We start from the raw sequence: 15,838 nt of genomic DNA, 5'->3' as shown, positions 1-15,838 counted from the left end.
CCCGGCTTAAATAAAATATTTTTAAAAATGAGCCTAAGAATTTAAAGAGATTATTCTGGAGGTAAGGGCCCCCATTTGTATTAAAAAAAAACTTATGTACCAACCGTTTTTATAGTTTATATTGTCCTCGAATGAAACAACATTTGTTATTTTCTTTTGCATTTACGATAAATCATCATTGAATTAAAATGTACTTATCATGAGATAAATGCGTATGTTAAGTGTCTTTTTCATAATGTCTGATTTTGCATCTTAAATAAATGTACCTGAACATGTCCAATTATTGTAAACATCAGATAGATCTGGGACGACTTATTCAAGAGACAATGCAGCACGTAGGACTGACACTAAACCAGTCTGAAACGGCAGTCGTTAGGGCGCCTGCCTTTTTCGAGAAAATTGGGACTCTTCTTGCTAGTTATTCACCAAGGTAATGTAGTTGTATGCCAATATCAGTTATGATCAAATTCTTGATGAAATTTTGTACATGTATATTCAATTCTGCTTTACTGTAAGTCCGAAGAAATGGAATCAGCTATATCTATATTCTGTCACTGTGTGCAGATTCGACATTGTTTAAAGTCCTTTTAATTTATTCATTAATTTGATCTGATATCTTGAATAGGTTCAATACCGGTATAGATCTATCAATATAATGCCAAGTAGGAGAGATGATGTTATTGATGTCATTGAATGAGGCTATTTACACTTTATTACGTAATGTCCCAATATATTGCATAATTGTTTCATTTTTTGCAGAGTGTTGGCTAATTATGTTTTGAGTAGACAAGTTATAGAGAAAACAATGTTTCTTCCTAAAGTAATCAGAAATATCAGGTTCAAATACATGGAGGTTTGTTTCTTTTTATATTTAAGCTGGAATAATTTCTTGAAAATGATAAAAATAAATCAGGCAACTTATATGCATGTTAAACAATTATACTGTTTAGCAAGGAAGTGTTGATGCGTTTATAAAACTGTTATACATGTAGATTAGAAATAAGTTGATACATTCTTAATGTATCTTTTGCCGGACTTACAAAGAATGACAAAGCGATTGACAATATCTTAAATGATCAATAAATAATGGGACGTAAACGAGGGATTTTGACAACTGTAACTGTGATATATTTTGCTCGGTAATTGCAAATGAAGTATAATGACAGTATAAGCAGCCTTTTCACAATTAAAGATAATGGGGTCTACCCTGAAAAATACCGACACCTCAAAGGTATAAAAGGCGACGTCACTTATTACTTGCTTTTGCGAGTATTTAGTTTTTATAAGTATAGATTACATATATTTCCGAAATATAAGTACTTTCAGAATTGTTTATCAGTAGTAACCTAAACGTAACCTAAACGAATTCGGGCGTATTGTTCGCAGCCTCAGAATGAAGATTTTTTTTTATTTAATTAGGCGTTATATGGGTCGGTAACTGAACCTCCTCGGTGGCAGACCTGCTCAGATCATGTTAAATACAGGCTACCAGAAGTTGTTGGTCGGCTTTTTGTCAAAGAGGCTTTTAAGAATGGATCAAGAACAGACGTATGTGGGTTGTTTTTGTTAAAGTATATATAGAAATATCTCAAATGGTCGTAAGGTATATTAGACTATATAGAAACATTTGTGACAGAAATTATCTAAATGTTTATAAACTGAATATTTAAACATTATTTATGCTTTAATTGAAAGGGAAACTATATATTGCTCGTTTCGTTTAGATTAAAACAGTTTCTTTCGAATGGAAATTTTAAAAGTGTAGCGCTTAGGAAAAGTGTTTCCAGAGTGCAATTAGTTTTCAGTGTTTTTTTAAAGACATTGGTAAAAAATATGTGAGTGAGCTACTGTTTGGCTTTGACAAAAGAAATTGCCAATCGAATGTTACACTACAACTAAAATAATTTGATCCTTAAAGACATAGGTATTTGTGGTAATTCAAAATTTGTCCAGTAAAATAGATTGTTTCTTTTTTTTATCCGACAGTGCTTTAACAACATATGTATTTTTAATAGTTTTATCTTTGCAGGTATTAGATTTAATAAGCAACCTCCGGACATCTTTTAAAGTTATGATTGGCAACTTAAAATGGATGGACAATGCAACAAAAGAGGTTGCTAAAGAAAAGGTAAGAGAATTAAATTAATGTCTTATTAAAATACATATTCAAAGAAATTATAACAGTTAGTGGCAGATAATGAAATATTCTCTTCACTTTCTTTTCATACGTTTCTATTTGTTGTTTCAGGTCGATCATATGACGTCAAGAATAGGATATTCGGACATAATTTACAACAATACTGCACTTAACGAACTGTACGTAAATGTAGGTTGGTCTTTACAGTCTGTTACAAAATTTGTTTATTTCATTTAATAATTTAACATTCGAATGAATAACTTTGTAGTTCATCACCTGTCTCAGCAACATTTGCATTTTGAAAGTATTCAGCGACTTTTCCAATCACAATACAGTTAGCAACATATCATGTCTTATGATGTTTTTACTTCGTATGGAGCGTTACAAGATGATTGGAAAAATATTTTTTATAACGACACCATAAAAGAAGAGAAATACGATACAATCATGTTCCTTTCTTTTATCCTTACAGTTTGATAGCATAATTTCAAATGGTGAATTGTATTAAAGAACACCAAACCGATCTCGCAATATAACAAACAAAAGAAGTAAAACGAGGGAAACAAGAAAGTTAGAAAAACGAAACATACAAAATAAGTACACAAGCATTTGTGTATTAGTTGAACATGTAACATTTGGAAACCTACTAAAGTGGTCCATAAAATAAATATATTTATTTCGATTTGATATGTTTATAATGTATAAATATATTTACAGTATACAATAACTAAAGATAATCCGATGAAAACACTTATAAACTTTGGTCAAGCTGCAGTCATAAGACAACTTCTAAATCTACGAAAAAATGTTAACAAAGAAAGGTAAAATCATTCGTTACTTAATAAAATAATGTATTAACTTGATATCCATCAACACGGTAAAGAACAAGGCAAATTTATTAAATTTTTGTCATCTGTAATCACACGTAAGGTGAAAAAATGACATGACTGTGTCTTGTAAATACTGACAAATATTCAACCCTATATTAAATGGACTTTTCTGCTTTACAATTTTGATAAAACCATTCATTTTATTTTTGGAAAAATTTAAAATTACATGTATATACTGACCAGTGGCTGATCTTGGTCTGCGCTGGTCGCATTCCAGTTGCCGCTAGCACGGATAGGAATCAGATAAGGCTGACAACATGATTTCAAAAGATAGACTCATATTTCCATAATAAAATAAACCAATGTTGTCTGCATACTGAATGTAAAGAAAATTGTGTGTTTTGTCGTAGAACAAAGTGTGACATTATATCAATACTATTTTTATTTGTATACAAATATTTTTGCTTACAATACAAAACATTTCTCTTAAAAGTTTATGTTCAGTGATGATTAACAATCAGTAAGATATATTCTAAATTAATTGCAAACTAGTATTAAACAAGATGTATTGTTTTGTAAGATTATGATGGTTTTATCAGCAGAGCCATGTTCTATATTGTCTTCTAGATGGCACATGTCTCCGGCCACAGTTAATGCCTACTATGAAATGGAAGCCAATCAAATAAGTATGCACGTCTTTATTCAGTGTCTTGTTATATAGATGTATAGTTTATAATATAATTATATAGATTTACTGGTGCGTATTATTAGAACGCCATAACAGTTTGATCTACCATTGTTATAATATTTCTTCTGTTGAATTTTATTTATATTTGGACAATATTGCCATGATGTCCTTTAAATAGCTATTGGTCAACGGTGGGACTTGCTTCAGTGAAAAAGGAGTTTGTCTCTTAACCCAGGGTTTGTGGTATTGGAGTCCGACTTGGGTCATGGCTAAGATTCGCTAAGATTACGTTTAGAAATTTGTTTGTAAAGCACCTTTTACATAATTAACCCTATTTTATCAAAAACATGTTTTGTATGATATCCAAACCTTATATAATTATACCTTGAAATAGTTTTTTTAATATACAGTTAGTGTAAAAATATATGTTCAATTTATTTTTAGCGTTTCCAGCAGCCATACTTCAACCACCATTCTATTCTTTTGATCAGCCAGCGTATGTTTGTTATTTTTTTAATGTTTAAAATTAAAAACTCAAAACATCGATCTTGTTACTTTTAAACGTGTACTTTTCAGTTTAAGACATACCCTTATTGCTGTTAACATACTTTGCCGAATTTAGAATCTGTAAAAGTTTTAAAGACTACATTTCAATTAAAATTAAAGTGGTCTTTTTTTACACCCATAGATGTTTAACACACTGATATCACTGAAAACAAAAATAAAAGAGAAATTCGATGGATTCAAAATTAATCATCTTTATTAAATTTCCCCATAACTTGTGCCGCATCAAAAAGTTGTGCAATATAATAAAAAATTAAGTGTTTTGAAGTTTAAAAAACGAGTTGATTTATTTCTTTAACTTATAAAGTTATATAAGTTACATATTTTACAGATATCTGAATTATGGTGGTATAGGCTATGTGATTGGACATGAAATAACACATGGTTTTGATGAAGTAGGTAGGTATATCAAAACAAATAATCTATTTATTGCAATAAGTTTTTAGCTTGGTATGAGTTAAAACAAATTAACTGAAGATAATTATATCACCAGCTAGTCTGTTATTACAGGGAGACATTACGACAAAGCTGGTGCTTTAAACAGTTGGTGGTCCGAAACAAATGCTGCAAATTTTAAAGCTCGGGCCCAGTGCTTCATGGACCAGTACAACAATTTTACCATTCAGGAAACGGGAAACTCGACAGTAAGTGAATCGTATACTAAATTATTCCAGTAATAACTGATGTAATGAAGTCAAGTGACAACTATAGATTTGTTGAGAATAGTGTCTCCCGCCTAAAAATAGCCTCTCCAGGAGCTTGTACAATATTGACTTTAAATCTAATTAATTTCAAACTGACTTGCTGCTTTTGTTAATAGGTAATATTGTCTCTTTCAATTCATGCCACATTGATCTTTTAATATTTCTTAGTGTATGTTATGTTTTTGTTCTGTCTGTGTGCAGATTTCAAGTTATTCGCATGTTCGTTAAAAATAATATGGTTATTTGTTCAGAAAAGATATCCGTTTCACAAATTTAAACTATTTAACCGGCTTGTCATAGGCTCATAGCATTCTTTTTTTATTACTTGAATCTGACCAGGACAGCAAACTGGTCATACAGTTCCCTAAGGTCAACTGAGAAAGCACTAGAAACAGATTAGGATGATTTTAAATCAAATTTCAGACACAAGAAAATTATTATTTCCTTTTATAAAAACAGGATTATATAGGCTTGCCTCAAACCTTCATGTATGTTTAACAACAAGTTGTTGGTTTCAGCTTACTTATTGTAAATATTCAAAGTTTGTTTTCGTTTGAGTGTCACAAAGTATTATCTGGTACAAGCCTTTTATAGCTTTGCTTTGTCTTACTTGTTATTTTTCTGCTAAAATATTTCTTTTATGTTTTCCGTAGTCTTAGCAATTATCTAATAATTCTTTGTTTAGGTTTGACTGTACAGCATTATCACCAACAAAAGCCTTAAAAATAGTTGAATTACCTAGGCCATTATAGTCGTAGTGTGTACAGGAACTTTCAAAACAGATAACATGCAGGCCGCTGTGGGACACTGTCTTACTACAAATTATGAGGCCGCAAGTTCAACCCTCTGACACCCCACTTAAATCAATGATGAAAATGTAAAGAATGATTTTCTTCAAATGGCAATGTATAAATTTAACGTTAAGAAATTAGTTGCTCCTTCTGCAATATGTTTCTTCTGTATATCCTGCAAAATTACGATAAGCGAATCATATATAATAAACAACATATTGATAATACACAACACCATCCTCGAAATCATTCAGTGATTGCTGCACTAAACATAACTCAATAAATAAGCCTAACACACTGAGCACTGTTATGCCATGATGATGACACATAGAGTTTATTGTACTAACATTTTGAATATGACTCACTAAGTCACTCACATAGTTACCGTTTCTCACTGAAGATTACTTCATAGTGATCAGTACTTATTTGAGCCAACTACTAAATTACTCTTGGTATTAGCTAACATATGAAACATTACACGCTGAGAACTACTTACACAGTGAACATCTATTACTGAAATTAAGTAACACAGTAAGCATGACAAACCAGTAGCTTTTACTATTTAAAAGTTATGACTAAGGTCATTTAAAAGTTATGACTAAGACCATTGAAAAGTTATGACTAAGACAATTTAAAACGTATGACTAACTGTCGTAGGAACTCGGATGATATGGCTATCGAAGGAATACAACAGAGTATACTCTTTTTTTTGGAAACTTGAATTTCTTATATAAGTTTATGAAGTCATTTGTTCTTCATTTTATACTGATACAAAACTTCTAAGACTTCAGGTATAAAGTCCCAGGGTGAGAACATAGCTGACAACGGCGGTATCAGACAAAGTTTTTACGTACGTACATATTTTAATCCCATAAAAAGTGTAAAGAATTGTATAGAATATTGTTAGATAACTTATTATTTTACAGTAATAATATCAACACTTTTGATATTCAATGAATAATAAAACTGTCTATATTACTGATGTCTTTCAATTATATAGTGCAAATAAATACACGTTAGTTTTCGTTAGGTCTGTATATATGTTGTTTAGAATCATTCATGATATCAATAGCAAGCATTTTTACACTAGTAACATTAATGATAAAGATTTTCTATGTGTTGCAGGCTTACCGTGAATGGGTAAGAACCAGTCGGAGAGGAAAAGAAGAAGAAAGTCTACCAGGGATGAACTACACACCAAATCAACTTTTCTTTCTTAATGCAGCACAGGTACGTTTTGCTCATAAGTCTTAGAAAACCTTTACATTCAACTTAAATTTGTTTTAATGAATACTTGGATTTTAATTTTGAAGGAAATTTAATGACTTTTTCAGAATTTAGATTTTCTGTTGGTAAGAAAGTTTAGCTCACAATTTTACAAAGTTTTCAAATTTTGATTTATTTCAATATTTTATTCATATATTCATGTTCTTATTGTGACGATAGTTCTTTGTAGACATAGTAGCCAATATAAACAATAAGATTGTGTTTCAAATGATCCATATTTTATCTCTTTCTTTATCAATATATCAAATAAAACAATGGATGAAATCATATTTGAGCTTATATACATCTTTGTGCGTTTTCTTTAACAGAAGCCAAAAGAAAACCTTTTTGGTACATTAAAGAAGATGATCATAAGATAATGTGCGTGTATGGCTTTGTTAAATATTAAGAGCTCTGTAAATTCTAATGTTAGGTTTAATTTTGATGTAAGTTCTAATTTTGGATTTGATTTCTGATATAATTTCTTTATTGTAATTTACAGATTTGGTGTGAGAAAATTAGAGATCATGCAAAGGTTGAGAGATTATTAACCGGTAGTCATGCAATAAATATGTTCAGGTAAATAAGTTGTATAATTTTAGAAATTGTTGTAATTTTCTGTCACCAAGAAAAGATAAAGGAACAATACAGAAGTTTGCTATCAATCTTAGTATGCTATCAATCTACAGCTATTTTTTTAAAATATGTATTAATTCTATTTATCAACCACTGCTGTACATGATCGTGCTCAGTCAAACCCACAAAGCAACAATTTACTTTTTCAAAATTCTGCTGGTTCTTGAAATGGACCTCAGCGTTATCGTCAAACAAGCAAAATTGAGTCGCATTATTGTTAGTTTCGGCTCCTCCCCTGTGTCCCTTTTGTTCATATGTTGTGCCACTATTCCTTGGTGAATATTGTTCAGTCGCCTGTTAAATGTGTTGCATTTTTGTTCGTATTTTGCGTATACACCTGTCTGTGTAATTCAGCCTACATGATCAGCTTTCAAAACTACATTCTTCTTTCTTCCGGCAAGAGATTTCTCGTGTAGGATATACACAGGATATACCTAGTTACATGATCATCGCTGTGTTAACCATATATATTGTTGTTTCTTCCTTGTGGCGTGTTGGGCTTTCTTTTATCTCTTTCTTTATCAATATATCAAATAAAACAATGGATGAAATCATATTTGAGCTTATATACATCTTTGTGCGTTTTCTTTAACAGAAGCCAAAAGAAAACCTTTTTGGTACATTAAAGAAGATGATCATAAGATAATGTGCGTGTATGGCTTTGTTAAATATTAAGAGCTCTGTAAATTCTAATGTTAGGTTTAATTTTGATGTAAGTTCTAATTTTGGATTTGATTTCTGATATAATTTCTTTATTGTAATTTACAGATTTGGTGTGAGAAAATTAGATATCATGCAAAGGTTGAGAGATTATTAACCGGTAGTCATGCAATAAATATGTTCAGGTAAATAAGTTGTATAATTTTAGAAACTGTTGTAATTTTCTGACACCAAGAAAAGATAAAGGAACAATACAGAAGTTTGCTATCAATCTAACTATGCTGTCAATCTACTGCTATTTTTAATATGTATTTATTCTATTATCAACCACTGCTGTACATGATCGTGTTCAGTCAAACCAAGCCGGCAACAATTTACTTTTTGTAAGTTTGTTTGTTAATGCAATGGGTCTGTTTTCACAAAGTCATTGTCAAACAAGCAACGTTTGAGCCGCATTTGTTTTATTTCGGCTCCTCCACTATGTCCCTTTGTTCATATTTGTGCTACTATTCCTTGTTGAATATTTTTCAGTCGCCTGTTAAATATGTTGCATTTTGTCCGTATTTTGCTTTTACACCTGTCTGTGTAATTCAGCCTACATGATCCGCTTTCAAAACTACGTTCTTCTTTGTTCCGGCAATAGATTTCTCGTGTAAGATGTACAAAGAATATACTTAGTTACATGGTCACCGCTGTAAAAACCATATATATTGTTGTTTCTTCCTTGTGACTTATCCTATTTTACATGTTTAAGTCTGCTTCAATCGTTACTTAGAGGCGCACGTGAAAACTCATAAAGCCCAAAAGGATATAAAACTTGAAAATCTTGCTAAGATCAACTTGTAACTTGGACAGTTAAAACAGAAAATGATGACAAAGAAGGTACTTTTAACCTTATGTTTTAATGGAATCTTTTTAAAAAAGTGCCATTATGTTGTCATTATGTTACACTGAAAAACTCTTTTTAAATATGTTTCACTTTATTTCATAACTATCAATTTACTTTTTATTCAGTCAATCTGCAATTATCATTATTTACTTTATTCTTCTAGGGTATACGGACCGTTACAGAATTTTGACGAGTTTTCTCATGCCTGGAACTGCTCCGCTGGATCTTTTATGAACCCGTCAAACAAATGCTCAGTTTGGTAGGAATTTAGAGAGCCAATACAGTAGCATTAGAATAATAGAAATTTATTTTTTACTAGATTATATGTCAATAAAATATAAAAAAATTTTGAACTAGTCTGTTAAATGTATAAAATATGTAGCAATACATGTGACACTAATGGTTTGATTTGTAAAAGCAAGAGGCAATAAAAGTAGCTGAATTATAAATTGGTGGTAAAACAAATGAACTTTGTGGTGATCTAAATGAATTAGACAACGTGTACCTTATGGTATGTAAACTTTATTATAAACTATGAAAATAAACGATTTATAAAGTGAACATGGATACTTTATAATCATGATGAAACAAACGGACATGTTGTATAGAGATGCTTTGATCTGAAATGTACATTCAAGTACCTCATTTTAAATTGATAAAAATCTTACTTCAGTATAGTTTTAGTTTTGATCTGAATTGTACATTCAAGTACCTCATTTTAAATTGATAAAAATCTTACTTTTAATAAGTATTTTAAATGCCTTTGCTTCAACAAATTATTTTGCTTAGATGTGGAAAAGCAAATGATGTGGAGTAAAGTCTTGCTATTTAAATATTCCCTGGTACTTCGTGAACAATGATTCACGGAATACCGATTAAAGCGGTGTTAGGGGGCCTGGTAAATTTTGATTCGCAAAATACCGCTTAAACCGGTGTTAGGGTGCCTGGTAAATGTTGATTCACAGAATACCGCTTAAACCTGTGTTAGGGGGCCTGGTAAATGTTGATTCACAGAATACCGCTTAAACAGGTGTTAGGGGGCCTGGTAAATGTTGATGAACAGAATACCGCTTAAACCGGTGTTAGGGGGCCTGGTAAATGTAGCATTTATAATCAGACTCAATCAAACCTAGACAGCGATATACTCACAACATTCGAGTGTTCTCCCTGTTTTCAATAATTTTGATTCCGTAACCAAATATTGTGTCCTGAATAAAAATGTACTATTATAGTAAAAATATTATATGAATAATTGAATATCTAATTGAATTTGCTTCATATAATTAAGTATTATTTCGACAAAACAAAATAGAGTATCAGATATTAATCTACATATACTGTTAACTACATAGATCTTATTCTATAAACATGAGTCTACTTGACAACCACTCTTTTTAAAGTGGAGGAGTTAAACGTTGAAAAATATCAAAACGTATGGATTACCACTCTTACATTTTTTTAAATAAAATAATAAAAAATCATTAGAAGATATCAATAATGAAATGCATCTATTGACCATTTTTATTCTTACGAACATACTGTTTGATATAATATAGTAAGTGCATATTTTAAATGAGACTAAGCCCTTGAGTGCTTAATCCAGATATAAGCACTATTTTAAATGAATAATGCCAACAAGCATACAACGTAACAGTGACAAATTCTTGTACTTTTCTTGCATATCAGACATGATTATTTACTCTTTACACCGGTGCCAGAACCTCATTACCGCCGTTAACAGTTACCCTCGAGCTAGATATTCCGGTCTGTACCGTCAGCCAGTATAAAATCCTTAAGGTCTTGATATTTATAAACGTGCGTCAAAACTAAAACACTGCTATATACGCATTTTGATTGTGTGAATATAACAGCATTACACATAATAACAGTGTCAATCACACTTAAGAAGCTGTAAATTCTATACATTTTTCTTTTTACACATAATTGAGATCATATCAACTTTAACAGTGTCTACTATGACATACTTTTGTGATAGTGAATACATACATAATCGTTTCTTAAGTGCTGCGAAATTAGTTCAAACAACCTTTTGTATGTGCATGTTCCAAAAAGAATTGTAACACTTTTTCGAAACATCTGTCTTTGTTTTATGTCTTCTATTGTTTTATACTAAATAACTTTTTGAATTCATATATTAAATCTTTGTAAATTTAATCCACTGACTCCAATATATACTTTCATTTAATTCATAAGCACAAATTCACAAATTTCCATTAACGATACAACAAAAACTGCCGCCATAATGATATTGATTGTCCGTTGGATAAGAGCAGTCCCGTGGTTAATATCTTTCAGCCAATCAGGTGACTTGTGAGTGAGTATTAGCAAAAATATAGCTACAAAGCACTGAAGAAGGAGAGAACTTAGCATTACACACAACAATAAGCTGTAATTCTTGTGATTGGTCCCTATATTCATCATTTGTTTAATTTGGGTTATTGTACCAAGAACGCTGGCAAAGGTCAATGAGCACAACAGTGTCGTCTGCTTCCAAAGAAACCAATCACGTGATATAGTCGATCTTGTACTTTTACTTGAATTGTGGTTCAAGTCATGCTGAAATGACATATTTGTGTATTGAGATCAATATTTTCTTTAATTCTTTTTGAGAATTGATGATAATTTTTGAAAAAAAACTATCGAGAAAATGGTAGATGACAAAATTTTGATTTGCTGTTATAAATTAAATTGAATTGAGATAAACGTGTGACACAATGCAAGTTTCAACAGCTACCGGAAGTTAAGCCTCAAGAGTCAATATTTGTATCGTTCTAAAACAACAACTTGAATTTCTTAAAATCATTATCTGTATTTAAATTTAGACTATATTTCATGGTTTTCATTTTTGACCTAAAGATATAATATAAAATATAATATAATATAAAATATAATTCTGTTTACTCAACTGTTTGTGTTGAAGTTTCTGTTACTCCATGAGGGTGTTTTGATCTTCGCCTGACGTCATCAGTTCGTCTATTTCTTGCAAAATCTGCTGCTTTTAACATAGATTCTTCTTCTATATCGTCATCCATTTTGTATCTGTTGATAAAATTTAAAATTACTTTAAAATAATACTGTCACGATATTAACATTATGTAGGTTAGCGAAACGTTACGCGTTCCACTGACATTTAGACCAAACAATTTTATGTAATTCAAATAAGCCATACAAGCGGAGAGGGTAATATTTATTTACTTAGAAAAGGACAGCGCTGGTAAAACACTAGTAACAAATTAAATACAAATACATCAATAATCAATATTATTATGTAAAAGAAGGAATCTCTTTATTGATTAAGCCTGATAAAGTGTTAAATAATGTTACGTAAACAAAGCGTTCAATTTCGATGCCACTTGGCGTGAGACCAAAGCAATTCCCTCTGGTTATAACTGCGCAGAAATTATACCAATTAGGACCTAATGACTGAACATGTGTTGAATTTCGCTTTCTGACATATTGCGATAGTAATAATCCTCCGGTAAAAAATAGCTTCGTACCTCAATAACAGAACAATGATGAAAACCTGAGGAATACCTGTGATAAAATAACAATTTACACGTGCAGTTATTTTACTCTTCGTGTACACCCATACCTAGAGCTATAAGAATGAAAATACAGTCTACGAGATACAGGTTCTAAAATGTGAAAAATGACTGGAAACTTCTTGATAGCAGAATCGACTCTAAAGTTAGGCCGTGCAGAATAAAAACAAGTATGAAATAGATATACAAGTAGAAAGATATTGCACAAAACTGTCAAGATACATAACAGCAAATAGATAAGTTAAGTTTTCACATTGATCATGTTATCTCTAGACATCTATTCTAACATTATTTTCTCAGGGAAATAACAAATGAATAAGAGGCATGTTAGTTTGTGGAGTATTATAAATGAATTATTAGTCTTTAGTAAAGATAATTATGTTAACGACAAGTTTTACAATTTAATTTACCCTAGCATTTAAATCATTGAAACAAAATCTTAAAATAGGTTCAACATGTGCGATAAATGTGAAATTTACTGAAAATAAAAGTTACCTTTGCAATTTTAGATTCTATCCATGAGTTATAACTTTCACTTGATCAACTAATCGATAGGAAAGCAATCCTGCATTATTGAATCAATACAAGAGTCTCAGATGCCAGTCTGTTATCCCAGTTTGTTTATATCATGCCAACTCTTTACAGTATAGAGTATTTCTCTACGCAGCTGGGAAAAAAAACGTCCCAGAACACAAGATTAATATTTTACATAGTGGTAAATAATAAACAACGAAGTAAAAACCTTGAAACAGACGCTGCAACAAGTTATACATACAATTTATCCGAGCGCTATTTTCACAAAGTTAGTACAGTCAGTGCGAGAAACGCTGCAAACAATTACGGGAAGTGAGGGCAAAATGAATCATAAAACCTACACAATATACTACTTACATTCCGTCTTGAGACAATATGTTTCGGTGATAGGTACTTCAATCAAAGCCAAAAAAGTTCAAGTATATAAGTTTCCTGTTTAATATAAGAGTGGCTGGCGCGGGGCTATTTTATTGGATGGCGTGGGGCTATTTCATATTTGTATGTACAAGATATGAAAACTTGAGGAAATTAATTCAAATATAACCGGAATAGGTGATTCATTGTGAAATATTTAATAAAAAAAACTTCTAGTTTCATTGATATCGCCTTATATATATCAGCTTTGAAACTAAACATTCATCAAAACACATATATACATATATATATCTTTAATATTTTTATTATTTTTTGCAGAGTGTTTCTCTTACAGACCTCTTTGAGAATCGAAAAGCAGCTAATCAATTTGATATTTCGTATTTCATTTCCGAAAATGAAATCATACCTCTTATCAAACTGTTATAATTTTCATATTTTAAATAAGTAATATTTTTTTCACAAAAATTAAATTTGGGGGGGGGGGGATTTTTACCATTACAACATTCATCTCATGATTATCATTCACCCTGTATATAAAAATTACATTTTGTTTGGGTTTTATGTCGCACTTACACAGTTTAAGTCATATGGCGACTTTCCAGCTTGGCGGAGGAAGTCCTCGGACCTCTCTGTGCATTATTTCAGGCACGAAAGGGCACCTCAGTACAAACCGACGTTCCGTACGCTAGCTGGACAGCTTCCTCCCATGAAAGTATTCTAAGTCCTTGACGTGATACGAATCGACAGCGGTAAGGAGGAAGAGGTTTCAAGTTAACGAACTTAACCACTCGGTCACGGACGCCCTAAATTTAAATTTTGCAACGAAATGATATGATGTGATGGAACTATAAGAATTTGTTGTTAATAACTATCAACTAATAACTTTACATACCACTTATACATTTAAAATACTTTGTTTTAGAAATGGTTGTTTGATACACTATTATAAAAGATCTGCAACAATCGAAGGTATTAATTCCTCATTGACATTGGCGGCACTTGGAAATCTCATATATTTAGTAAGGCTTTCAAAATTCCATTTGATGATAGACCAAAATAATTAACGCGGTTATAATTATGAAGAAATTATATGAATCAGGACCTATTCACTGGTCATGTATTGAAGTTCGTATTCCTATCTGATAAAGTAGTATTCCACATGTAGAAATAGTTTCGTACCTTAAAATAACAGAACGGTGATGAAAATCTCTGTAATACCTGTAATAAATAACTATTTACACATGCATTTTACTCTTTGTGTGCAAAGAAAATATTTGTAGCACAGTCAATGATTTACAGGTTCTAAGATTTGAATAATGATGTGAAAATAATTTATAGTAGAGTTGAATTTGAAGTCTAGGTTCTTAAATTTTAACAATAATTTGAAAATAGTTGATGGCAGAAGTCGAATCTTAACTGAAGACCCGAAGATTTATTGTTAAAGATAAATACACGCAGATGGACATTGAACAAAACTGTCAGAAATCACAAGTTATTACCAATTTATTACATGCTTTTCGGTGGTTTATAGAAATATATCAGTGAAATAAAACTGGTAATTTCACTGTTAGAAACAGTGAAATTATCACTTTGATAATTTCACTGTTTTGAATTTAAGCCCCTTACGTTGTTTCAGTGAAATACCAGCGTGCACAGTACTGGGTACCAACTTCATGACGTGACGTCGTAAATGACGTCACGTTGTATTATTATTTGGCGCGCTTTTCATTCAGTATTAGGTTTAATGTCTTTTTAAAACGTTTCTTTGCATGAAATAAAAAGAAAATTTGTTTAGTTTAGTGTAAGATCGAAATATATTTCACCTTGTGAACACCAAAAGTTCATATTTCACTCGTGGCTGCGCCACTCGTGAAATATACCTTTTGGTGCTCACTCGGTGAAATATATTCCGATCTTACACTGAACTAAACAAATATCCTCTATATCACGATTTGATTAGTAACTTATTTTTTTAACTACCCGCCCTTTCGATAGATTATATGAATTTGGAAAGATTAGCTTAAATGAAGTGTTAATCATGTAGTAAAACTATTGAGTTAACGAGATTTTAGTCCCACATTTTCAAATAACAGTATTAAAGCATTCCAACAAATCTTAAAACACTCTCAACTCGAACGTTATATGTGAATTACTGAAAAATATAGTTAAAATTTTATCCAGAAGTTATAAGTTTCACTTTA

General features: G+C 31.1%; 1 protein-coding gene and 1 long non-coding RNA gene across 4 annotated transcripts; one reads left to right on the top strand and one right to left on the bottom strand.

The window, feature by feature from the left end:
• Nucleotides 1–189: 189 nt before the first annotated feature.
• LOC132749709 (neprilysin-like) lies at nt 190–9,463 on the top strand. 2 transcript variants are annotated; one of them, XM_060739583.1, is made up of 14 exons: nt 190–430; nt 760–853; nt 1,420–1,548; nt 2,030–2,128; nt 2,249–2,326; nt 2,855–2,958; nt 3,595–3,653; nt 4,100–4,151; nt 4,551–4,622; nt 4,734–4,863; nt 6,499–6,564; nt 6,840–6,944; nt 7,483–7,559; nt 9,329–9,463. In XM_060739583.1, exons 1-14 carry the CDS (start codon nt 261–263, stop codon nt 9,426–9,428), a joined length of 1,335 nt encoding a protein of 444 aa, XP_060595566.1. In that variant the 5' UTR covers nt 190–260; the 3' UTR covers nt 9,429–9,463. The 2 variants fall into 2 exon arrangements, with proteins under 2 accessions (XP_060595566.1, XP_060595565.1); XM_060739582.1 differs by having other exon boundaries at nt 192–430; nt 4,551–4,618; nt 4,730–4,863.
• Nucleotides 9,464–10,668: 1,205 nt separating this feature from the next.
• On the bottom strand, nt 10,669–13,584 carry LOC132749710 (uncharacterized). Of its 2 annotated transcripts, XR_009628458.1 has the most exons (4): nt 13,504–13,584; nt 13,224–13,395; nt 12,093–12,225; nt 10,669–11,742 (listed from the first exon to the last, which is right to left on the bottom strand). It is a non-coding gene; the product is annotated as an uncharacterized LOC132749710 (long non-coding RNA). The 2 variants fall into 2 exon arrangements; XR_009628457.1 differs by having other exon boundaries at nt 13,224–13,542.
• Between the last annotated feature and the right edge of the window lie 2,254 nt (nt 13,585–15,838).

Source organism: Ruditapes philippinarum, unplaced genomic scaffold, assembly GCF_026571515.1.
Source record: "Ruditapes philippinarum isolate M1 unplaced genomic scaffold, ASM2657151v2 ctg73_1_1_1_1, whole genome shotgun sequence".
Taxonomy (NCBI): domain Eukaryota; kingdom Metazoa; phylum Mollusca; class Bivalvia; order Venerida; family Veneridae; genus Ruditapes; species Ruditapes philippinarum.
The sequence above is the reverse complement of the archived record's forward strand: the minus strand, read 5'-3'. Positions and strand labels throughout refer to the sequence as shown.

What these genes read in the sequence shown, in the direction of transcription:
- LOC132749709 (XM_060739583.1), top strand. Translation starts at nt 261, where the DNA reads ATGTACCTGAACATGTCCAATTATTGTAAACATCAGATAGATCTGGGA. An exon ending in TCAGGTTCAAATACATGGAG is followed by an intron (nt 854 to 1,419) that starts GTTTGTTTCTTT and finishes TTATTTAATTAG; the next exon opens with GCGTTATATGGGTCGGTAAC. An exon ending in TATTCTTTTGATCAGCCAGC is followed by an intron (nt 4,152 to 4,550) that starts GTATGTTTGTTA and finishes CATATTTTACAG; the next exon opens with ATATCTGAATTATGGTGGTA.